This window comes from Glycine max, chromosome 9, assembly GCF_000004515.6.
Source record: "Glycine max cultivar Williams 82 chromosome 9, Glycine_max_v4.0, whole genome shotgun sequence".
NCBI lineage: Eukaryota > Viridiplantae > Streptophyta > Magnoliopsida > Fabales > Fabaceae > Glycine > Glycine max.
In genome coordinates, this window is record NC_038245.2 from 1583750 (window position 1) to 1609178 (window position 25429).

Genomic DNA, 25429 nt, shown 5'->3' on the forward strand with positions numbered 1-25429 from the left:
TAAGCCCAGTCTCCCACAAGGTAAGCCCAAATTATGGATCCAATTTGGAATTAACAGTTCTTATGCAGCACGTGTTTTCCCAACTTATCTATATTATCTGTATACAAGTGATATACTAGACATATTATTCTACAATGTATAACCTTGTATTATTCTACATTTTAAGTTTTATTATTATACCAATTAAATTAATTAATTTATTATCGTTTTTCTAATAATAGCAATTATTTTTTTTTACTGAATAGCAATTACTTTTATCTCTCGTGTTTTTTTTTTTATATTTTATTATCCTATAATATTTTTCTTCCTATTATTTCCCCCCTTATCTTCTCTCTTTGTAAAACTCATTAAAATTTTGTATCTTTCCTCATATTCATTTAATAATTGTTAACGGAAACACAGAAACGTCTATATATTCACATTTCTATTAATTTTTCAATTAGGTTCGTAAATTTGTATTTTTTTAATTAAATTTCTGTCGTTAATTTTCTTAACAAAGTTAACAATAAGACCTAATTAAAAAATAAATTCAAATACAGGAACTTAATTGAAAAAAAAAATCTAATTAAGAATTATCAAATAATTTAAGAACTTGTAAATTAATTTAAACCTTTACTTTTTAATACAAGTCTTCCCTATATTTAGGCTTTTAAAAAAAGACCACCTGCATCGAATCAATTCGTCTACGATTTTTCTGAAGCGAATGGGTAAAGTAACCCCATCAAATCTATTGCCAATTCACATGCAAAATGAGATACAATGATCTCTTACCAATTTTTTTCTTCTTTTTAAGTGATTTAGTTGAATTGTTACTTAGAATAAACATTTTGAACCGAAAAGTTAGGTATCACAAATAATTCCGAGGAGACTCCTTTTAGACCTAAAATCCAAAATAATTCCACTCCACCACCCTATAACACTATTTTGATTCCCCACCCTAGGTGATAGTGCCCTTTCAAAGTCCCCTCCCTAGTATGTGATGGGTTCCTTTGTTATTTACTTTTGGCTAGATGAGGAAAAAGATGGCACTTCCTATAAAGCTTGATTCATACATGATTGCACTAACCTAAAATTTGAAAGTAAAATCATCACTGTTTGTACAAGGGTATGCAAATGCAAAACACCCCGCTGCAATGCTGCACCAATAAAATCATGAAAATGGATTTGGTAATCACCAAATTTAAGCATTCATCCAATCAACAAATGGGAAAATTTTGAATGAAGATTAACAGTGTGTTTAGATTAGTTTTATGGTAAGAAATAATCAATTAATTTTTATGGTAAAGTTAAAGCAACAAATAATTATTTATACATTTTCACAGGAATCACTATAATTTTATGGGATGGAATTGAATAATTGATTTTTGTGTTATTCAAACACGCAAATGACACAAATTCTAATACATGTTTTAAGTCTGATATGCCAAAATAAAATCTAAGCCTTTTGAAAAAAGAAATTTCGGGGAATTCACATGTAAAAACTTGATGTAGAAAATCATTTCTAAAGATGGAATTTTCCACTGCAGCATTCTTAAGAATCCTAATATTATGGAAGTGAAATTCATATGTAAAAGAAAATAAAAGAGGGTTCACTTAATAATAACTAAAGAACTTTGTGTTCTCTCAAGTATACAACAAAAATAGACACACCTTTTGCAACTCTCTCACACGTGAACCCAATCAAACAACCAGTAACACCACCCAAACTATAAACACAAAATGTAAACATAATCCAAAACTTACCCTTTCGGAGGGACTTTTGTTTTTTAACAACCAGACAAACAGTGCCTACACCTGAGAAAATTGTTTCAAAATAAAGGGTTAAATTTACATAAGGAGCAAACTGTACCTTAGTGTAAACACATATAATCCATTGCTGTATTCTCTACATCAAAACTCTTGTTTTTAAAGTGTGCCAAGCAAACAAAGAAGTGAAACATGTCGGGACAAGAAAAAGGGTCTCTTCATCTTCTCTAAAAGTTTACTTAGTTAAATAAGACATTATCAACAAGAGATATGATTGGTGCCATAGCTGATTGCTTGAAGACTTGATTCTGACATATTTGTAACCCATCTCATTGGACCATTTGATTCTCCTGGTATATTGTAAGCATAAGAAGGCCATCTTACATTTTCTCCACACATGTTGGTGACACTCATTCTGATCATCTTCTGTGTTCTTTCAAGAACTATAAGACTTGAAAATGTGGAGAAACTGTTCCCCACAAAGATATCAGCTTTTAAACATACTTCATAGTCAATTGCAGACTGAATTAAATAGGGATACTTCTTATAAATTCCAACAACACCAAGTTTCTTCTTCTCAAAAGGAAGAAACCCTTCTTCCCAACCATCCAGTATGGAAGAATTGTTCAGGAGTTTATCAGCAACAGCAAGATAAACAACAACTGGAGTCTTCAAACCAGCAATGTTCCTAACTCTTTCCACTATCGCTTTCTTGCCACTGCAGATTCGATTCGTGTTCAATCTCCGCTCTAAGTTTTTACAGTGAATCATCCAGTCGATTTCTATCCTCATGTGGACAGCAACAAATGGAAGAGGCTGAAATGAAGATCCATCAGAGGTGATAATACTGCTCTTCACTTCCACTGCTTCAGTGTTACCTGTTACCTCTCTTCCGACGGCTCGAATCCTAGACACAACCCTGTCTGCTTCCTTAGCAATCTCCTCTGTCAAATCCAAGCACTCAAAAATCCTTGCATAGTCCTTCACAGGCCAATGATCATGCCACAAGAAAGGGTTCTTCCCTATGATCCGAATTATCTCGTAGTCATCAAAAGAGCCCTCACTATGCTCCTTCAATTGTGACAAATCTCTCTCCACTGTCCACCTCCTGCCACTTCCCTTCTCCATTTCTAGCACTTCTGTTCTATTCAAGACATCTGAATAGCGCCCCAACCGGACAAAACCACGGCAAAGGGCATTAAACTTCTCAAATTGGAATACCTTGTCAAAGGAAATGGGTTGCAAGAGGTCAATTTCTTTGTAAAACAGTGAGGCACTAAGGCTTGGCATCAACAATGTTCTATTCAGCAATCTGGCAGTAAGGCAAGCCCTTGCAAATGCAATCTTCTGGTTGTTTAATCCCCACACGAGCTGAGGAACCACCAAGAACTTATCTTGTCGAATCCCAAAGTCGAAATTCAACAACGGAGCGCGGAGATATACAAGGTTGCCCCATTCGATCCCACCAAAGCCAGGGAAGGATGCAAACAACAGTGCTCTAAGGATCAAAACAGTAACAAGCAAAACCATACATTTGCTAGTTATTGAATGCAATGCGCCAGCCAACACTTCCATGTATCATTCACTCTACCATGCAAATTAAAGCATCATCAAGTTTTTTTGCTCTAGTTCAAGAACTCAGATTACAGCATCACTTACAAAGGATCATCACAAGTGTTGAAAAACCATACCAACAAATTTGAAGGTCAAGATCCAATTTTGAAGGACCCCACAATCTGACTAGACTGATACAAAAAGGAATAACGAGAAAAGTAACAAATTTCCAACAGGATTCTCCTCCAACGATGAATATCTACACAAGAAGAAAAAAAGAAAAACCACAAGAATCAGCTATGAAATTGTAATGTTAAAAGAAAATGAATATTCTAATTTACGGCGATACGTTCAAAGTTTCATAACTTTTATGCCATTTCAATTGCATTAAAAGATAAAAAAAGAAGAACAGGGAAAACAGACACCAAAACAAACGAGAAAGAAGAACACGCCAAAAACAAATGACACACATGTGAATCTTGGTGGCAAACACCATCATTGCATGTTCCTATCACAACCCAGAAATCCGAAAAAGCCAAAGAAACACGAAACACATCGATAAGAACGTGTCCTATCACCCATGAAATGAAACCGACGATAATAATAAAAAAAAAATAAGAAAAGAAAAATAACTTTTTAATGAGGATTTTGTTTAGGCATTGTTATTAAGGCCAAAACAGCGTCTGCATGTTGATTTTCTCACCTTTGGAAAAACTTTGAGTCACTGATGGAATGGAACGACCGTGTTTTAGAGTTGTGGGGTGAAGAAGAAAGCAACAGAGAGAATAAACAAACTGGGGTGTGATGAAAGGTGGAAAAGGAACCAACTTGAACCAAAGAAGAGTGGTTGGTTATGAAAGAAGATGGAAATGAAGAAGGAAAAGGAAGGGAGAATGGTGAATGGAGTGTTGTTGGGAAGAGAGAAGTTGAACATAAAAAGATGGTAAAAAGGAAAAGGCAGAATAAGATGAAGGTGAAGCAAGAGGACGAGTGAGATTTAATGTTTCAGAGGGAATGCCTCTGGTGTGTAACAGAGCCAAAAACCAAGGCCAAGTTTGAGTTTGTTCGGAAAGGCTCTCTAACCACATCATTTTTTTTTTCCTTTTTCCATGTGCAAATAATAGTGTCTGTGATTAAAATTAAAAGGGGATTTTTTTTTTTCAAAGGCTAAAATATTTCAAAAATCAGAATTTTTTTTATTTGTGTGTTTGGGTTTTGATTCATAAGTTCAGTCGTTTGTGATTTTTTTAATGATTTTGCTTGTTGCATGTTTGTTTCTATTTTGCTTTTTTCTTTATTGGAAAATCTCAAGCTTTTTTTTTTTTTGTGATTTTATCTCCCTAGACAATCTATAGCACGCACCTTAAAATGATTAGAAAAAGTTTTAAATCAATATTTTAACAGGTGATTATCATATTAAACAAATAATTTAGGTAATAAGTTATGTGGTTGTCTAATGATGTTATTGACAGAAGGTATAAAAACATGAATAGTTGAGATAATAAAATAGGTTAAAAAATTGTTAAGAAACTAAAAGTAAATTTTTATGAAAAGATGAGATTAAAAATATAGTTTATTCTCTTCTGAATTTCCCTCCTTTACTTTTAGCTAAAAATACTACTATAGGGCCATAACAAAAGGAAGATGATAGTATCGACAAGCAGTTTAGATGTGTGAACATGAGACTAGAAAAGGTTGGGTAGTGAATAGTGCCATGAAGAGTTGGACTGCATTAAATTTGGGAACATCCCATTTCCCTGTGCCGGGAGATGTTGAAGATTATCCATCATTCATCATTCATTCTAGACTAACAATAATAATAATAATTAACACTTGTTGTTAAAAAGAAATTACTCACTTTGACAACAAGATTGGTGCTGGCTGGTCTGTGACATTTTTTATTCAGTTAACATTATTATTATTTATTTAGAAAAAAAATTAAAGAGGGATAATAGGAAAAAGGGTTGTGCGAGTTGGAACCCTCTCTATTGAGCATTCTAAAGACCTGAAGGCCTTCCTTGTCCCTCTCTATTGAGCATTCTGAAGACCTGAAAGTCTTCCTTGTCGCTCCGGTTCTGAACCCTCCATGTAGCCCACCTAATGTCGTGTTTGGTTGAAATGGTGAAAATAAAATAAAAAAACATTTGAATTAAAATAAAGTATAAGAGATTTAAGATCCACTTGGAATCCACACAATTTCTTCACTTTTTCTCTCCCCCTCCCCTCGACCAAACACATCACAAAGGTTGTTTGGCGTGAGTCACTGAAGGTGGTTCTCGTGAAGTTCTCATCGTGGGCTTGTGGTTAGTGGCTACATTGGCTCCATGAACAATGTTATCTGGTTAACATTTTACTAACTTTTTTTGTTACATGGTAATTGTCGTTAAGTGAATAGTGGATAATGACACAAAATGGAGAAATATCATTCAGGTCTTAACCACTTTGTTTTGTTCTTATTGTGCCACCAATTAAGGTTGACTATTTATTCATATATACATAATGGTATAATAGAAAACAGAAGATGGTTTCTGGACTGAGCCATTAGATTCGCGCACAAACTTCTTCACTGTTTTGAGCAGAAAAAGCAGAATATGCAATTCACGTGTAGACAGCAGAGAAGTTATAAGCTTTTGCCCTTACTTATGGAAGAGTGGACAACAAGTTCTTTAGATCAAGAACATTATGTTTTCCAGGTCAGCATGCAATGTGTAAAATCCCAGTTCAAATGAAGCAGTTCGTGAAGCTGATGAAGCATCTTTAGAAGATGAAGATGCTGTTGACTTTGGAGATTGCATCCCAATCCTTGCTTCACGGTATAATCGTCCTCTATAAACAGCAAGGTCAACATAATACACAGAAGGAACTAAAGATACAGGTTTAGTGCACTTTGCAAAGGTGAAGCACATCTCGTATATTAGCTTCTGCAATTCATCAGATGTAAACTTGTGCTTGTCCCATAAGACATGGTAATGAGTTGGCTTGCTTGTACCTAGGTTTCCATAGTAACTACAAAGGTAGAAGTCAAACTCAAAAGGGTGTATAACTTTTGTGTCCACAACTGTTGCCGGCAAGATATTCCCACTGGAAAAAATCGAGTTTGATGTCGTTTTTGTGCTACAATAAGAGTGATTGTTGGAAAGTAATTTACTCCTTGAAATACTCTCTTCAAATCTAGTAGCTCTTCATTGAGAACCATGTCAAACTGGTACTCACTCACGCCATCACGAATAACAATTCTTTCTGGCCTAACTCCATTCATCCTCCTATAGCATGCAACAAGCTCAAGACAAACATCCCCAAAGTTCAATATTTTCTCACTTCGATTGTATTGTGGGAAAACACGTGCTGCATAACGATTTGTAGCAGGCCAATTAACAGTAGCAACCGCAGCAGTAATCGATGGACTCTTGGTGTCTTGATAGCCAGGATGGTTGACATCAACCCCTAAAAACATAACATGTCCTTCACCCTAAAAGTAAGGTATCCCATTACTGAGCTCCACGTTACTGCCTCCAAGCTTGGCATTGATCTTGAGAGCCAGATTAGTATAAAATTTGTCCTCCCCTTCATTAGCACTATTAGACAAGCAGCATTGTGTCACTATCCCAAGTTTGGTCTCAGAAATCCACTTGAGGTACTTATAACCAGGACTTTTTTTAGCCATTACACACAGAAGAAGTTGCAGGTGAGCTTGGTTATATTTACAAATGTTGTTAATTTTTTCAAGTAATTCGGATAGCAAATCATAACTTGCAAGTATCTTCATTGAAGATTCTTCATACCAAATGGGCTCCTGCATGTATATACCCAATTTCTTGTATTTACCTATAAGCTTTTGAATGAATTCCTTTCCTCTTAATTTGTACTTATATGAACCACAACTAGTGAAATCAAGAATGCCCCAATACTCAATCGGTTTACCTTCCACCATTGATCTTCCAGAAAGATTCCAGTGACATTTCTCCATATCCACTGTTAATTTGATGATCTTTCTATTTGGATCACCTAACTTCAACTCTGGAGAACCAAGTACACGTCCTACAATAGTTGTAATGCTTGTGTTGACACTCATTCCAAAATTTTGAATAAGATCACCACTGCCAAATGAAGACATTGTAAGTGAGACATGTCTCCTACATATTTTAGATCAAGATAGTGGACCATTTATATAATCATGAATATATCAACAGACATTACAAGGTAATGAATAGAAAATTGTGCAGGTTTGTACTTATATATGCAAGCTAGAACAATTGCTACACATCTGAGCATTATTTTGATAATTTCATGATTTGAAAATTAATCACTGTCACTATAAATAGAAATTTAAGTGCATTTGTTGCATTCTATCAGGAGTCCAATAGTATATTTTCCTAATTTCATTAGGATTCTAGCATTAGCAATGTGATTCATGTTATTTAACTAGGAGTCTAGCATTAGCTGTGCAATTCATGTTATTTAACTAGGAGTCTAATTGCCAATTTTATTATAATGCTAAGAACACAAGACAAAAATAATATTCTATCCTGTCTTCCAAAGAAATCCGAGTTTCTTCATTTTCCCGGTCTTAATAGGTTCAAAGACTACCACTGTAAAGAGTAAAGTGTAGTTCTTTCCTCTCCCTCTAGCAACTATGGGTTTCCATCATATTATTACGCTTCTTTCTGATTAGTTTCTTGTTTAAATGATCCAAAGAATTTACCAACTTCCACTTTGGCAGTTAGTAACGGAGCACATGGACCAAACTTGTTCAGTGACTTGAACCTCGTTTTTGTTTTCTTTTTCCAAATCTGAAAATAGGCCGAGGTGAGCTAGGGAGAGGCCAATGTTGGCCGTGGTGGTGGTCTTGGCCATGCCTCCCTTGCCGGAGGTGATAATGATGATGTGAGGGGTGGAGGCAAAGAGCTCGTGCTTGCAGTTCCACTGGAGGAGGATTAAGGTTTTGGGATGAAGGAGAGGGGAATAGGGGAGGAGGAAGAATGTGGAGTTGGGGCCAGTAGTGGCATCCAGAAGAAGGTAGGAGAGGTCAACCAAATTGGTGTTGTAAAAAAATGGACATTTCTCTAAGCTCACAAATTGGCCCATGGAGATTCTTGATATTTTAATCCATTCGAGTCAACAACACACTCAATAAATTTCTGTGTTAAGAACGTCCAATGATATCATATATACTCAAGCATTTGGATTAATAGAGATATTTAACTATGAGACGAATTTGTCAACTCTTTGTAAATTTAAGGATTAAATTGAGTATTTATCCAATATCTAAATGATAGAGTAATGAAAGTGAGAGTTTTAATTTTCAAATTATATATTTTAATTTAAAATATAGAAATAAATCATTTTAGGTATATGCATCAAAAAAACATTTTAGGTATAAATTTGTAAAATAATTTTTATAAAATTAACTATTTTTAATTGTAAATTGATTCATGAATGAATTATAATTAAAAATATTTAAATTATAATAATAACAATAATTTTATTATTTATTTGTAAAAAATATATTTTTTATAATTATTAAAATACTCAAATCACTAAGAATATATGACATGATTGATAAATAATCTACCATTAACTCATCATATCATAGATTCCATCCCTTAAGTGAATCCTTCTGGAATACATTGTCCACAAAAAAAAAAAAAAATGGTGCGCAAATCGTAGTCTAATCTATAATCATTGTAGTTTTTTTTTTAATGATTCCTAGTCATTTGCTATGTTTCGGGTCTATGTGCGGTTCTATTTTTTCGTCTCTTTGTTGAATTGGTAAGTTTCATGGATTGGCCTTTGTTCATGGGCCTAATGTGTCTCGCTGCGGGGATTTTCTTCCTGACCTGATTTTTTTTTTTCTACACTCATCATAATTTTTTATAATTCTAATATTGTCCTTATATAGATCCATAAGTAGATTATTAGAAATATGTTTTAAGAAATAATTTAAAATTAATGACTCAGGTAAGTCTTAAATTTATGACTTTCCTGTTATTAACACGAGTTCTAATCAACTAAGTTAATAGATTAATTATATTATAAAATAATTAATATTATATATATAACACTTAAATTTCTAAAGTATATTTAATACACATATAAGTTTATATAATAAATTTTGTAACGAGTAATTTTGATCTGTATTTTTTTACACATATAAAATTTAAATAAAAATTATAGGTTTAATAAAAAATTGTATATGTAAAAAAAATTAATTTTTCAATTTTTTAATTTAACTATTTTAAAAATAAATATTTTAAATGTATAAAATATTAAAATAAATATTTATAAAATAATTATATAACAAAACAATTTATACATTCATTTTTAAGTAAACAAATTTAGTAAATAAATTATTTATTTATTAAATTAAATAATTATATAAAATTAACAACAATAATTTTTTTAAAAATAATTAAATAATAAAAAATTTAAACATTAAATTTTAAATAAATTATTTTATTAAATTAAAAATATATAAAATTAAAAAATACGGATTGAGAATCTGTATGATCCACCAATCCGTATATTTAATACAAAAAAAAAACACAAAAAACATAACTCACGATGACAATTTTGGAACGACAACTGACATCAATCATGATCACACATTGCTCGATGAAGACGAATCACGGATTAAAGAGAAGAAGATGAGAGAATCTAAGAGGAGAATGAGAACGACCTGAATTGTGTAGTGGACGGATTTCCAATCCGTAATTCAAATTTAAATTAAATGAATGAGAGATAAAATTAGTTTTTCATTCCAAATGTTAGGTGTAGAAAAAATATTAAGGGTGCAGAGAGAAAATCCCCTCTACGTTGTACTTCTTACTAAGGAGAACGAAATAGCGCGTGTTTTGTGGCTTCGTATTTATTTTATTTTAGTTAATACATCTTAGTTACCTTGTTGAAAATAAATGCTAGCAATATGAACTTAATATTTCTTGTTTTGTAATTGAACGTATCTTTTACTATGACAATTGATTGCGAAAATAAATCCTTAAATAACATAAATAACAATAGAAATTGTTCCGCAAGCACGAGAATCTTGACAGTTTTTGGAGAAAGCGTCTGTTAACCTTATGTTGAAAAGTATTTCATATAATTAGGGATGAAGATGGACTAAATTAAGCTAAGCTTTTATAAAGTTTGAACTTGGTTAGTTTCCTAAATTTAAGGTCATTTTTCCAATATAATTCTTTCTAAAAGTTTATAAAGTGTACTTAATAGTAAGACATCTTAAATAAGTTGAAAAAACCATCCTAAACTTATTAAGGAGTACTATCAAGTATCTAACATATCATTTGATTTTTTTTTAACATTTTCCTTTTATTGGTTGAATTCATGTAAATTTCCCTAGTTTGAGAATAAAACTTGTATATTTTGTAAAACCCACATGAATTTCACCTAATAAGAAACACTATGTTAGAAAGAGACTGCTTGAGAATGTGTTTTAACATTCGTCAAACTTCTACATATGTCAACGAGATTACGTTTCAATTAAATCAACCAATTAAATACACGATACTGAGATATTATAATGTAAATTTAATACAATGTTATTTATTTCTGTTGTTGTTTAGATAAATAGATCAACCATCAAAATCTAAAAGATTTTTTTAAAGAACATAAAGCTTGACCTTTTAACAAAATGGACTTTAAAAAAACTTCAACTTCCTTTAAACAAAACTTCAACTTAACTCATTTATAAATAGATTTAGTTTGACATATACTTGAGTTAAGTCACATATACTTGTGTTTATATATTTTTTGGCCATAGGAAAAATTAGTACGTGAGTCTTCTTTTTTTTTAATTCTTCCACCTTTTTTGTGTAAAAATTGTTAATTAAAATTTAATATTCAAGCAATATTTTCACATTTCATTCAATAGTATTTTATTCTACTCTATCTTACAATATAAATGATCTCAAATTAAATCTAAAAAAATTAATTTTGAAAATTCTTTTGACAATGACAACAATTGTAAGTATTATTAATTATATTTTATAAACATTATATGCATATAAAAAGGATTAATTCTTTAATATACTTTAATGTTTTAAGAAGACATTGATTTTTCTGTCAATATTTCTTTTAATACCTTCAGTCTAGGGAGAAAAGTTAAGACCAATAATATCAAATTAATGTTCACTAAAACTTAAATTTAGTTTAAGATAAATATAATATTTTTTTTTCAATTCACTATCTTTTACAATTCTCAATTATTATGATTCAAATAAAATGTACAAAGTAATCTTATATTTTACAATAAAAAAATATGTAATCTCACCACTCTCATTTTCATCAAAATATACATCATATTCTTTTTATATAATTTAATCACTACATTCATTTTAATATGATTTTTTAATTTAAATTTAATGGAAACTAATTTTTCAATAATTTTCAAATGAATTATAAACTTCTCAAATGATTTGTAATATATCTATGTGTATACATATATTAAATTTTATAATTTTACTAATAAAATAATAATAAAAAATATAATAAAATATATTACCTGGCCTAATAATTTAAATGAATTTTTTATAAAATTAAAAACTTGGTGAGAGACGTAAGACAATGGCCTAATTGACCTTACCATTATCACGACACTGCGTCCTCATTCTCCTATTCTAGTCTATTTCTCCTATGATGAGCAACTTAAGTCCGTTTTGTGGAACTTAATTCAAGTCTTAGCATAATAGAACATTAATAAATGAATATTGGCTACTAGTTTTAGTTTTTAGACAAATTTATTTATGATAGCATGCACAAGTTGTAGGTCATCCAAGTATAGAGTTTGGTTAAAGATAGGAAAGTGTTAACACACTAATTACTAATTAGTAAGATCCTGTAAGTTATAAAATGTTATTATCGTGATGTGACATTATTGAACTATATAGTCTTGTTACTTAAATATGTGTGAGAGTGGTAGTTCAATTTTAGGTCTGTGCTTTTGAAACAACATATCTTAATTAAGGAAATGTTAACTCCCTGAAGAGATTTTAATACTTCCGGAGATCCAATTAAGGGATATTCTAATTTATTTATTTATGAAATATACCATGTAAAGCAATTTAAATTTCTAGGGATTTAACTTTTTATACTTCACCGTTATAACCTATCCTGAATTGGTGTTATTAGCACCCCCATTAACTAAATAACTTATTCATGAACTTTCATATGAATGTATTATTACCAAATAGCAATTCTCATTGTTTTAATTTTAAGTGAATAATTTCTTATTTTACATACATATAAATTGAAGGATGTTTTTTGAATGTTAAAAAGCAAGGCCGGGGACCATCAATCCACCTTCTCTTTGGTCTTCTCTAGGTGGTTCCCTACCTGAAACCGTATTGTGGGGCTGTAAAGCTTGGAAGCAAGTGAGATAGTCGACAATTTTCCTAATGAAGTTGATTAATTCTCTAACATCTTTTTATTGAATTTCCTAATCCTAATACTGATGGTCTTAATTTAACCATATTAAAAAAACAACTAAAATTTAAGCAAATTAACCTTTACATGATCACATCACAACAATAAACCACATAAGATTTTTTAATGATGCAACGGCTATACTTCATTTATACAACCGTGCATCATGCGTTGTTGGGTTATGCGATTTCAAGAGGAATCTTACACCAGTTTAAATTTAGTAATTTAGAATTTCTTTTTTACGAATTTGTCTTAACTCTTAACCAAAGGCAATTTTTATTTTGTGGTCCCTCCCTCATATTCTCTTAGATGCCATGTTCTTGAGCAGATATTGAACGGTGGTGTTCATATATATCATCATATATATGCGCAGCAAGCTTTCACATTAACATTATTCCAACATTGCATACAAAAAAATTGCAGTAAAGACTGACACGTGATGACGTGAACATTGCAAGGAGGGATGAAAGGAGGACCATACAGATTGTTCATGTACTTCATATAATTTTTTTTTGCTTGGATTGCTATCTTCTTTTGCAGTGATGCTGTTTTTACATTATGGGTTTCTCAAAAGAGGACAATGGAAGAAACATTGGGGGACTGGCCACTATAATATAATGGCTGCCAACTTATACCAAAACCAACACAAGTCCACATATATGTAACATTTGCTGATTGATTTGTGGTGCAAAATATTCTGGTCCAATCAAGAGACACTTGCCAAAATGCATTGGGGTCCCCCAATTGGGTGATGCTTGAGGCTTGAAGATGAGGAGGAATTATCATAGGAAGGTTTTTTATTTTATTTTTTTCCCTGTAAAATAGTGGTAGAATGGGTAGGCACTCTCAATACTATTGGTAGGGCGCCAATGACATGATGGGTTGGATGCTTGTAAAAAATTATCGAGAAAATTATTATACAAACATAAACAAATCGTAATAAATTTTATCTATCACAACTACTTGTTGGACATTTTAGTGTAATTGATCTCTTTATTATGTTAAAATAAGAGTGCACGCTTGTTTTAATGTAATAACGAGATGTTCGGTTTAGGCAAAGGTTGGAAGTTACATGGAAGTTACAAAAACTTCCATCAACGGTTGGAAGTTACATGGAAGTTACTAAAACTTCCATCAACGACAGTTTTTAAAATAGAAAAAACTTCCATCAACCGCCAAAAACCACCTGTTCTTTGATTATAAATAATCATTCTGGTTCAGAAAGCATAACGATGTGAAAAACATACAAGACCAAAACAAAACTCTTGAATTATAATCTTCTGATTTTATCCGATTGAACAATTTTGGTTGAACCCCGAAATTTGATTCAATCTGAAAGTGTTTATACACGACTTCAGATTTATCCAGGATTATCTCGATTTTCAAATTTAACCAACAAAAGATTGAAACAAATCTTTCGAGATGACGAACGATAGTTCGAAGATGACAAACAAGTTTGCGAAGTTGGACAAGTTTGAAGGGCAGGATTTCAGAAGATGGCAGAAGAAGATGCACTTTCTCTTGACAACATTGAATGTGGTGTATGTGCTGAGTACACCGATGCCGGTGTATATGGAAGACGAAACTCTGGATCAAACAAGGAAGCGTTCGAAATGGGAGAACGACGATTACATTTGTCGTGGCCACATTCTGAACGGTATGTCTGACTCTCTCTTTGATATTTATCAAAATGTTGAGTCTGCTAAGGAATTATGAGACTCTCTTGAATCCAAGTATATGGCAGAAGATGCCTCAAGTAACAAATTCTTAGTTAGTAATTTCTTTAATTACAAAATGATTGATTCGAGGCTTGTTATGGAGCAATATAATGAACTGCTGCTGATTTTGGGTCAGTTTACTCAACATGATTTGAAAATGGATGAATCCATTGCAGTTTCATCTATAATTGATAAACTGCCTTCTTCTTGGAAAGACTTCAAGCATACCTTGAAACATAAGAAGGAAGAGTTGACTCTGGTTCAACTCGGTAGTCATTTCATGATTGAGGAGTCGCTGAGGGCTCAGGAAATTGACAAAGTCAATAATAAAACCGTAGCAGGTTCCTCTTCCGTTAATATGGTAGAGGAAAGTGGAACAGTTAAGCAAAATTACAATGCTAAAGGTAACAAACGAAAATTTCAAGGAAATAAGAACAAAGGTCCAAACAAACAGACAAAATTGTCATGTTGGAAGTGTGGGAAACCTGGTCATTTAAAGAGGGATTGCCGGGTGTTCAAAGGAAAGAACAAGGCTGGTCCAAGTGGGTCTAATGATCCTGAAAAGCAACAAGGTCAGATTGTAGTGAATAATTTTAATTCGAATACGAATTCAAATTATGTATCACTAATATCTGATGCATTCTATGCGCAGGATGATGACGTTGCTTGGTGGTTTGATTCGGGAGCAACAAGCCATGTGTGCAAAGATCGTCGTTGGTTCAAGGAATTTAGACCAATCGATGATGGCTCTATTGTGAAGATGGGCAATGTTGCAACTGAACCAATCCTAGGATTAGGTTGTGTGAATTTAGTTTTTACTTCCGGAAAAAGTTTGTATTTGGATAATGTCTTATTTGTACCTGGTATTCGTAAGAACTTATTGTCTGGTATGGTTTTAAATAATTGTGGTTTCAAGCAAGTACTTGAAAGTGACAAGTACATCTTGTCAAGACATGGTTCGTTTGTTGGATTTGGTTATCGTTGTAATGGAATGTTTAAATTAAACATTGATGTTCCTTTTGTTCATGAATCTGTTTGTATGGCCTCGTGTAGTTCTATAACTAATATGACAAAATCAGAAATTTGGCATGCTAGATTAGGACATGTTCATTACAAAAGATTAAAAGATATGTCAAAAACAAGTATGATTCCTCCTTTTGATATGAACATTGAAAAATGCAAAACTTGCATGTTGACCAAGATCACTAGGAAACCTTTTAAGGATGTTAAAAGTGAGACTAAAGTCTTAGACCTTATTCATAGTGATTTGTGTGATTTGCATGCTACTCCATCATTAGGTCATAAAAAATATCTTGTTACTTTTATTGATGATGCATCAAGGTATTGTTATGTATATTTATTAAATACAAAAGATGAAGCTCTTGATAAATTTAAAATTTATAAGAAAGAGGTAGAACTTCATCAAAATGGGCTAATCAAAACTCTTCGTACGGATAGGGGAGGTGAGTATTATGATCCGGTTTATTTTCAATCTACTGGAATAATACATCAAATTACAGCTCCCTATACACCACAACAGAATGGTGTAGCCGAAAGGAAGAATAGAACCTTGAAAGAAATGGTGAATTCCATGTTATCCTATTCGGGTTTAAGTGAAGGATTTTGGGGTGAGGCTATGTTGGCAGCCTGTTACTTGTTGAACCGAATTCCTAACAAAAGGAATAAGGTTACCCCATATGAACTTTGGCACAAAAAGACACCAAATTTGAGTTATCTCAAAATTTGGGGATGTAGGGCTGTGAGAACTCAGCATAATTTGGCCGATCATTTAACAAAGGGTTAAGTAGAGATATCGTGAAAAGGTCGGCTGTGGGATTAGGATTAAAGTCCATCTGAAATCTCTTATGTTAAGATACCCAATTCCCATCTAATATGACATTAGGTGCTGAATTCAATGTGGAAAGCTTAACATGTAGAGATTGGAACACATCATCGAAAGTATCCCAAAAGGAATGTGTTCGGTTCTGCAAGTTAAGGAGGTTGAAGTATAACTTCTCAATGGTTCTTTTGAAAAATTGCATTTGCAGGTGCAAAAAAAAAAGAAAAGGACTACCTATATAAGCATGAAGTTTAGCCGCTTCAAGAAGCTGGGACTTGGCTTTGATATGCTTATGAAGGATAGGGACACAGGCTAGTAAAACTAGTGTCGAGCAAGAGTAATGTTATAAACTATTGTGCAGATTATCTTCATGTATTCATTATGAATAGAAAGGGTTCAATCCTTAGTGACACCCTGATATTCGAATATTTGAAACGTATAATTTGCTAAGATGAAATTCAATCGTCACGATATTTCATCTATGCAGTAGTTTGTGGTATGTTATGACTTTGGTGATTTGATCGGTAATTACACTAAAATGGGGGAGGTTTGTTGGACATTTTAGTGTAATTGATCTCTTTATTATGTTAAAATAAGAGTGCACGCTTGTTTTAATGTAATAACGAGATGTTCGGTTTAGGCAAAGGTTGGAAGTTACATGGAAGTTACAAAAACTTCCATCAACGGTTGGAAGTTACATGGAAGTTACTAAAACTTCCATCAACGACAGTTTTTAAAATAGAAAAAACTTCCATCAACCGCCAAAAACCACCTGTTCTTTGATTATAAATAATCATTCTGGTTCAGAAAGCATAACGATGTGAAAAACATACAAGACCAAAACAAAACTCTTGAATTATAATCTTCTGATTTTATCCGATTGAACAATTTTGGTTGAACCCCGAAATTTGATTCAATCTGAAAGTGTTTATACACGACTTCAGATTTATCCAGGATTATCTCGATTTTCAAATTTAACCAACACTACTTAATTAGATTTTGATTGTCAATAGATTTCCCTAAAGAGGAGAAGGTTGTCCACCAAGTAAGATTTTAATATCGTTAGGGAGAATGAAACTCATTTATGGGAAGGATGAATTAAAATCCTTAATCATTTATTTGGACTATCACATGTCCACCCAAATTATATAGGGTTAAACCACAGGCGGTTTTATATTGTCACAACCAATGAACCAGTCAACTAGTTATCCGGGTGCCAAAGAATCTCTTTGCGGAAGATTGCTCACCACGCAGAATTGTAGTAGTGTTAGGAAGAATCAAACCCCAAATTCATGGGGAAGATGAGTTAATTTTGCATCATTAATTATGTGTCAACTCGCATTCGCATACAGTGTAAAAAAAAAACTCGCACTCGCATAGCAAGAAAATATTGCGACAATGAAAGCTTAAGTAGAGTTTCCTTTACGAGAAGGGCATATCAAGGATAAACACTAATTTAATTGTGAGTCCTTGTAGTCAAGTGATATTTGTCTTCTTCGTGGGGACATTATAATTAAAGAATGATTGATGACTGATATGGTATTTACCACAAGTACATGGTAGCATGCTTCAATTGAAAAAATCACTCAAGTGGTCGAAGAACACTTATTTGGTTTAGCTTTAGTTGAACAAACTAGAGTGTGAACACTCATTTCAACTTGAAAATGTAAACCGTTTGATGTGGATTCAATAATAGTTCTACATATTTTACAAAAGCTATCACAAAAAAATATTGAAAACACTGAGGAGGAATCGAATCTAAGATGTTGCAATCGTTTAGACAGATAAATTCTAATAGTGAAGTAAATTCTCATTGACTATTGCCTATTAAATAAGTATTATCTTTTAGTCAGTTAAAAGGAACTAAGTAGCAATATAACATACATTATCATAAGATTTATGATAAACACTAATTTTAATATCATATCAAAACAATTTTACTTTATATATAAATTATGTTACAAACCACCACTTAAAAGACAAAACTTCAATTCATGACCTTAAAGAATAGAATTGGGCTTGAATCCCTAAGGAAATTCACTAAAAATAATCCGTCTAATTTTTTTAATATTATTGACAAATTCAATGAATATTACGTACCTATAACATGTTAATATATTTTTTTTAAATACAATTTCTTAAGTACCTTTATTGAATATTGTTGTTCTTCAATCATAATTGTGGTTTCAATTTAACAATTTCATTATAACTGTTTATACTAAAGACTGAAATATATTAAAATTAACATGGTAAGACTTTAATTCTGATTAGAAAATATTGCTAAAATTATATAAAAAATTGCATATTAAGTTTTGTCACGATTAGTCATATCATGTTAGTCATAAAAGCCAATTTTTTAGGTTGGAGCTTACGGAAAAAAATAAAGAATTGTTCCCTCCAAATTGGTTTCTTATAATGAATGATCACCATCATATTCACATAACTAGCCAATTATACGTCGAATTATTTGCAGTTTGTCTGCTATTCTTGACAAGAAATGAAGATTTTTTTTTATATCCAAGAGATTCTGTTTATAAGAAGAGATGGATGCTCACCCTGTCGCATTCTGGAACAAACACATAAAATAAAAATTGAAGTTTACTCTTTTGTCTTGTATTTCCTCTCTGTTACCCACGTGAAGGAGTGAAAACAAGACAGTGTGGAAATTTTGTAATCTCGGAACAAATATATATAACACTGAGATCGAGACCAAGCTAAGTTGGACATGTTCTAGCAATGAGTTCACTTTTAGAGACCCCTTTCTCTTCCTTTATTTTTCAGTAGTTTCTTTATTTGGCTAGGCAAACTTTTCAGAAAGTGAAATCATAAGATATCATGGATAAAGCACATAGTACGTTTCTTTTGATAGAAATATTTCCTTTGAAACTAATCATCTATACAATAGCCAAGGATGATTACAATCTCACTTGTGTGAAAAGGAAAGGACATTGAATGATTCAACAAAATGAAGATTGATAATCATTGTCTTAATTGAAAGCTGCTTTTTGAGAAGATTGAGATGAGCTCATTGGCTGTCCACGTCACTAGGGAGAGATTTCGGAGATGTGTGAGTGAGTCTTTGTCCAGTAATGGCAAGTTGGAGACACATCCTGATAGCAATATGATAAAAAAAGTAAGTACAAATAAAAATAATGAAGAAAATTCAAACAATGATATAAAATTACAAATAAATTCTATAATAAGAACGTGTTATGCAACTATACTTTATGAATTTAATACCAACGATATTAAATATTGACTTTTATAATAATTACCTTAAAAGTTATATTTAAAATGACTTTTAATTAATTGATAATGTAAAATTACACTGACAATATATTTATTTTCATTGGGAGACACCGTGATGAAAAATCTAAAGTTTGAGAAAAAATATGAAGACAGTTAATCCTTTCAGGGCAAAAGTTAAAGTTTGGCATAGTTTGGGAGATGGTACAAGTTTTCAAACCTGAATATTTTACAAGATATAGCAATGAATATGAAGCTAGCACTCTTTCCTCAACATCTTTATCATAATTCAAGGATTGTAACAACTGTGGTCTTAAGATTGAGAAAACCATTGGTGGCAACTTTCGATCTTCAACCATGTTGAGGTAGCTGCTCATCCATGAAATAGTTATGAGGCTTGCTCGTGCTAAACATGGGATGCCATTGGCTATGGAATCTGCAAGTGCTGATAGCAAATTCTTATTTCCACTTTTGAACAAGACACAAGCTGCTCTTTTTTGCCAACTTTCTGCTTCTTCCTCTTCCACATTCTATTAAGTGACACACAACAATCAATAATATTGATGTGCTAAAAATAGAAACCCCTAGTACTAGAAGCATGCTGTCATATGTGAAGTAAAGACAAGCATTTTAAATATTACAAATTACACGATTATAGTTTGTAGTTTGATTTTCATGCATGCGTGTAAAGATGTTTACACAGTTAATTAGAAATCATCCTTGATATGATTTTTAAAGTAAAAACTATAAAAGTCAAGGATCTTTTCATATGTATGACAATTTATAGATGAGAATATAAAATATTTATACACTGGTAGTGCATCCTAATTAAACTCTGGTTTATCACCAAAGCTTACCTTGTGAATTGGATCATAAACAACAATTTCCTTGCCAGGATATGAATCTTCTAAGCAAATTTCTCTGAAACCTGCTTTTTGTAAAAGCAATTTTTCCATTAATGATTCCCCTGAATCAGAAAAGTGACCTACTAATAGGACTAGAGCTCGGGCCGATTGCTGTTGCACTCTATCATTACATGTTTGACAATTTAAAGCTTCTATAAGTGTCTCAATTGCTTCTGATCTATGTAAGCTTCCCTTGAAAGGATCTTCCTGCAGCACAACTGCTACTGCATTTGTGAACTCTTCAAGGCATGTAAATCAATTTAATATAGACTTATAGAGGGTCTAAAAGGTAGCCTTTAAAAATAATGAAAAATTGAAAGCATAGAACTTAGATCATTGTTCACAACCAATGATTCCATATAAGCACTGTCAGGTTGAATGAAATCTTTTTTACCATAAGATCAAGCAGCAATAATATCACTGCAACTATAGGGCGTTCTTCAGGTGGAGACTTCTGAAGGTAAATGAAGAAAATGTGCATCACATTAAAGCCACCCCATCCATCTTTAAGTCCTCTCAAGAAATTTAAAGTCTTGGTTCTTCTGGTATGAAAATTAAGTCCTCTCAACATCTTCATATAGAAAAAATATGAAAAGGCAAAACAAGAATAAAAATAAAAATATATCTAGAAAGGTAAGTTAGAAGCACAAAGTTACATACCTATCAAGGTAGAGCAACTCAGCTAGCACAGACAAGGCATAGCCACTGGAATTTTGTTTACTCCCAATAACAATAAGTTCAAGCAAAGAAGTCTTATTTATGTTGTCAGCTAAAAAACTTCTACAGCTTCCTTCGGCACGAATGCAACATGAAATTATCATAGCAGCATTGTTTCTCTCATGGACCTCTCCATCAATTCTTCTCATTAGCAGTGTCAATCCCCCAAGTGAAAGAACTTGCCGGGCATTTTCTAAGTTCTTGTCTTCATCAAAACCTGTAAGAATTTGGTCCAAAACATAAAATGCTGCCACTTGAGGACTGCATTGTACTGTGAAGAGGGTCTGCAATTTGTCACCAAATTCCAACACTCGAAGTATTAATGGCACCCATTCCGAAGATAACATCTGCTTTGCCTTTGGTTTTGACAGATAAAGAAGAACTGCAGCTTTTAGAAACAGACTAGTGCTTTTTAGAAGCCTCACAAATATTTCTAGTTGAGGATCAGAGTTCAGAATAATTTGTCTAATTGCATCATTCTTTCCTATTAATTCTGCTAAAATTGATATGATCAATTCAAGGATCTCATCCTCAGTTGAGGAAAATAGCACCTCAAGCATAGCTTCAACGACATTAGGTTGTGTTAGTGCTTCTTCAACAAGAGGATCGCCAGGAGAGTTCAACCAAGCTTTGGTAACCACACGAATAGCGAATTCACATTCACTTAGAACATCTGATGAACATATAGTTGTAATGGCTCCAACAAAGTCTCTCGAAAGAGTTGAAACATTCTTGGATCTATAGTTGCTGTTTTTGAAGCTTTCCTCTGGTATGAACCTGCAAGAAAGGCATTGAAAATAATCTGATCTCTGCGGCACAGGCCATAATTGAGCTTGACTCTTACCAAGTTGGCTTGATCTTTCAACGAATACCCTATCATATTTCTGTCAACAGTGACAAACTAGGTTAAATGTCTGAAATCTATATTTTGAATCAGCAGGTTTTCATCTATGAATTGATGGCACAGAAAATAACCTGAACTGAACTGCATCTGTGTTCATCTACATACAACTTTTCATCAATCTCCAAACCTGTAGTAATTGCCAACACTCCATTTTGGTCACCAAGACCAGTCGTTTTCTGCTCTAGTTTGGAGCCAAACACTGTCTTGTATCTGTTGCAGAAAACCATAAGCATAAAAGCACATACATAACTACAAAGTGCATATGTTAGTTTCTCAAAAAAACATGGTTGTTGTGGTGAATGTTAGACGTTTATATCACTTACAAGTTTGGGTTGATTGAGGAATTTGAAATAAAGGAATCTGAAGACCTTCTTGATGATCTGTAACTTGGCCTTGATGGCAAAGAGACATTAGGAAGAGGAGGCTCACTAGCTCCAACTTTAAGCCATTGCTTGTAGTACTGAGCAAACAGATTAGTCCCCATATCCATTTTTTCATTGTAAACTTTGCTCAGCACCTTCATTTTCTTTTCCTTCTGACCGTGAGCTTCATTTGAAAGAAACTCAAGCTCAGTGTTGTACCAAATTTTAGCATGTAGAAGATGGGGAAGAAACAAATGCTCCCAAAGGTCAGGAAGCAAGTAAGTTCTAGCCAAATTTGGAGAATCACAAAACACTTGCAGTAAATGCTTAGAGGAAACCCTGTCATTTTTCTGCAACTTGTAAGCAATTGCCAAGTATAGTTGAGCACAAGCTGAGAGATGTGAATTTGGTACACCACAGGTTGAAGCATCCCTGGAAGTTTTAGAATTCAAACTAGAAACTATGGTCAAAAGCTCAATGGAATTCCTTAACCTTTTGATCATCCTCACCTGTTCCATTGTTCCTTGATTTTCTACCAATCTGTCAACCTTCTTCATACCCAATTCCATGTTCACAAAAACCTCACCACCTGAATCCTTTGTTGTTGTTGTTGTTCTTCTTCTGTCCAATAAAGAACTACACTTATCTCTCATTGTTTCCCTAAACTTATCATCTTTCACATATCTTCCTATGTAGCCACTGAGAATAGCAATCACTGCTTTAATGGAAACATCATCCATCAAGTGTCCCACCCTTCTTGAATCTGCAGACACCAGTGACTTAGAATTTGATCTTTCTGAAGCTGAACCACCCCTTTTGAATTGAGAAGAAGAAGACATACTTTGTGTTTGTGTTGTGCCTTTCTCTGCCTTGTGCTTAGATGAACCAAGGCTTCTTGGATCATGACAGATGTATGCAGAAAGTGGTTTTTTCTCATGTTGTGAAAGTTTGTGTTTAGGCCTCTCTGGGGTTGGATATTGGGTAGAGTGTTGTTCTCCAAAGGAAGCCATATGTTGGAGAATGAGACTTGGGTTGAAAGAGAAGTATGAAGCAAGAATGGCTTCAATGACATTCTTGGAACTCAAAAAAAATTATAAGATAACACAGGGACAGCTAGATTAGCTATAGTGGAATAGAGGCACAGCAATGAAGACAAAGAAAAGGCTTGGATTTGGTGAACGGTGAATGGTGAATCTTTTAGGCTATATTTTTAAACTATAAGGTTCTGTTCTGTAAAGGCAAAACACCCTTTTGGACCTGCTCAGTGAAATTGCCGCCACATTTCTAAACAATAGTCACTTGCAAATTGCATAGTTTAATTAGAGCATGCAGATAAGTACTATTGTATTAATTAACAACTGCAATTAGATGGTATTTTGTTACTACCAATTTTTTTTTTTAATTTTAAATGATTATGTTTTTCGTTTACAGAACAGTACCATTTATTAAACTTTGAGAATTTGATTTTAATTAGCTCTTATTTTATGTTGTGGCATGAGTGATGTCTATGGCTTGCGTTGTTCTGCTGGTTTTTCCCGAAGATAGTGGCTTTAGTTTACTGGCCTCTGATGCTTTTTTGTTTGAGCTCACTTTTTTGCTTTTTGTTTTTCTAAACAGACACTTGCTAACTGCATAATTTATTTTGAGCATACAGAAAAGTACTTCTGTGTCATTAAGCGATTGCAATAAAAAAGTATTTTATTTATTACTCAAAATAATTAAATTATTATTTATTCCATTGACAATGCAATACCTCTTATGAAATTTTGTATATTTGATTGGCTTAATTGTACTTTTTAATCCATCTTTTTAATATTTTGTGAATTTTACCTTCAACTTTTAACAAACTTACAAATTTTACCTTATGTCATTTACCTTCTAACATAATTACATTTTTTTACCTTTAACTTTTTATTATTTTGACAAATCTTAAACCTAACTTTTTTATTTTTTGACAAATGTTATCCTTAACTTTTTATTTTATTTTTGCAAAATTTACTTCCCACTTTTGTGCTTATTAATGGTAAACTTTTAAAGGTAAAATCCACAAGTTTCTTAAAAGTTGGAAGTAAAATGTACCAAATTAATTTGTTGAGAGTAAAATTTTTCAACAATTAAAAACTTAGGGAGTGAAAAATGCAATTAAACCTATTTGATTTTAAAACAGATCTTGCTTTTATATTCTGCTATGGAGCATGGCTTGTGTTGTTCTGCTGAGTTTTTTTTTTTTTTCTCTAAATCTAAAGCATCCTTTGATTGGAATTCAAGGACTAATTTCACAGAGATATTTAGACCCATTAGGAGTTGACCTCTCTCAATAAGATTATTTGCTAACAATGTCATACTATGTTGGTGTTTTGCTTGTTCTTTATGCAAATAGTGGGTTTAGTTGATTCTCACTTGTGATGCTTCCTTGTTTAGCTTCTCTTTTATTTTTCTTGTTAAAAAGTGTTCTAAAAGTATTGATTAGAAACTAATAAAAACTATAACTGTAGTTTGTGGCACAAGCTGTTCATCAACAAACTAGCAAGACAACACCGGTTCAAACTACATAAGTTAAGCAGCAGCATAAATAGATAAAGAACAGAAATACCCCTCAACTTATGTGTAATATATATCCTCTGCATATTCACAAATCTATGTATGTAAATGCCATATAATTCCCTACGTTTCTAACATCACACGTCCCATCCAGACGCTGAATAATATCACCCGTGTATGTGCCCTATATCATCCGTCTTACAGAAGACTTAATCAAGAGTCAAGACATATCCCTTTCCCACAACTCACTTAATTACTTGTTTATAGGTGCACTTGAATAATCTAGTTCATTTTCCTTCAAAATAAATCACTGCATCATAACCTAACACAAATACCATAAGGTTTGATTTTAACCATTGGAAAGCTTGATTTTTGAGACGCCCAAAAATGGTTTTTCATAGGTAATTGGTAGGGAAATAGGAGCGCTAGGTTCTTGATCGTAAGGTTCAGTGAACTCTTTG

At 32.7% G+C, this 25429-nt stretch overlaps 2 protein-coding genes and 1 pseudogene across 4 annotated transcripts; all 3 read right to left on the bottom strand.

Annotated features, from left to right (window-relative positions):
* Nucleotides 1-1728: 1728 nt before the first annotated feature.
* On the bottom strand, nucleotides 1729-4502 carry LOC100785035 (O-fucosyltransferase 23). 2 transcript variants are annotated; one of them, XM_003534713.5, is made up of 3 exons: nucleotides 4004-4502; nucleotides 3438-3559; nucleotides 1729-3333 (listed from the first exon to the last, which is right to left on the bottom strand). In XM_003534713.5, exon 3 carries the CDS (start codon nucleotides 3319-3321, stop codon nucleotides 2005-2007), a length of 1317 nt encoding a protein of 438 aa, XP_003534761.1. In that variant the 5' UTR covers nucleotides 3322-3333; nucleotides 3438-3559; nucleotides 4004-4502; the 3' UTR covers nucleotides 1729-2004. The 2 variants fall into 2 exon arrangements, with proteins under 2 accessions (XP_003534761.1, XP_040861242.1); XM_041005308.1 differs by having other exon boundaries at nucleotides 1729-3559; nucleotides 4004-4501.
* Nucleotides 4503-5966: 1464 nt separating this feature from the next.
* On the bottom strand, nucleotides 5967-7414 carry LOC100785570 (protein argonaute 2-like; annotated as a pseudogene).
* Nucleotides 7415-18959: 11545 nt separating this feature from the next.
* LOC100786098 (putative E3 ubiquitin-protein ligase LIN) lies at nucleotides 18960-23632 on the bottom strand. 2 transcript variants are annotated; one of them, XM_006586756.4, is made up of 7 exons: nucleotides 22389-23632; nucleotides 22137-22275; nucleotides 21105-22045; nucleotides 20839-20983; nucleotides 20397-20651; nucleotides 19760-20069; nucleotides 18960-19403 (listed from the first exon to the last, which is right to left on the bottom strand). In XM_006586756.4, the coding sequence occupies exons 1-7, from the start codon at nucleotides 23435-23437 to the stop codon at nucleotides 19273-19275; spliced, it is 2970 nt and encodes a 989-aa protein (XP_006586819.1). In that variant the 5' UTR covers nucleotides 23438-23632; the 3' UTR covers nucleotides 18960-19272. The 2 variants fall into 2 exon arrangements, with proteins under 2 accessions (XP_006586819.1, XP_003534762.1); XM_003534714.5 differs by having other exon boundaries at nucleotides 20839-20986; nucleotides 22389-23630.
* Nucleotides 23633-25429: the final 1797 nt, after the last annotated feature.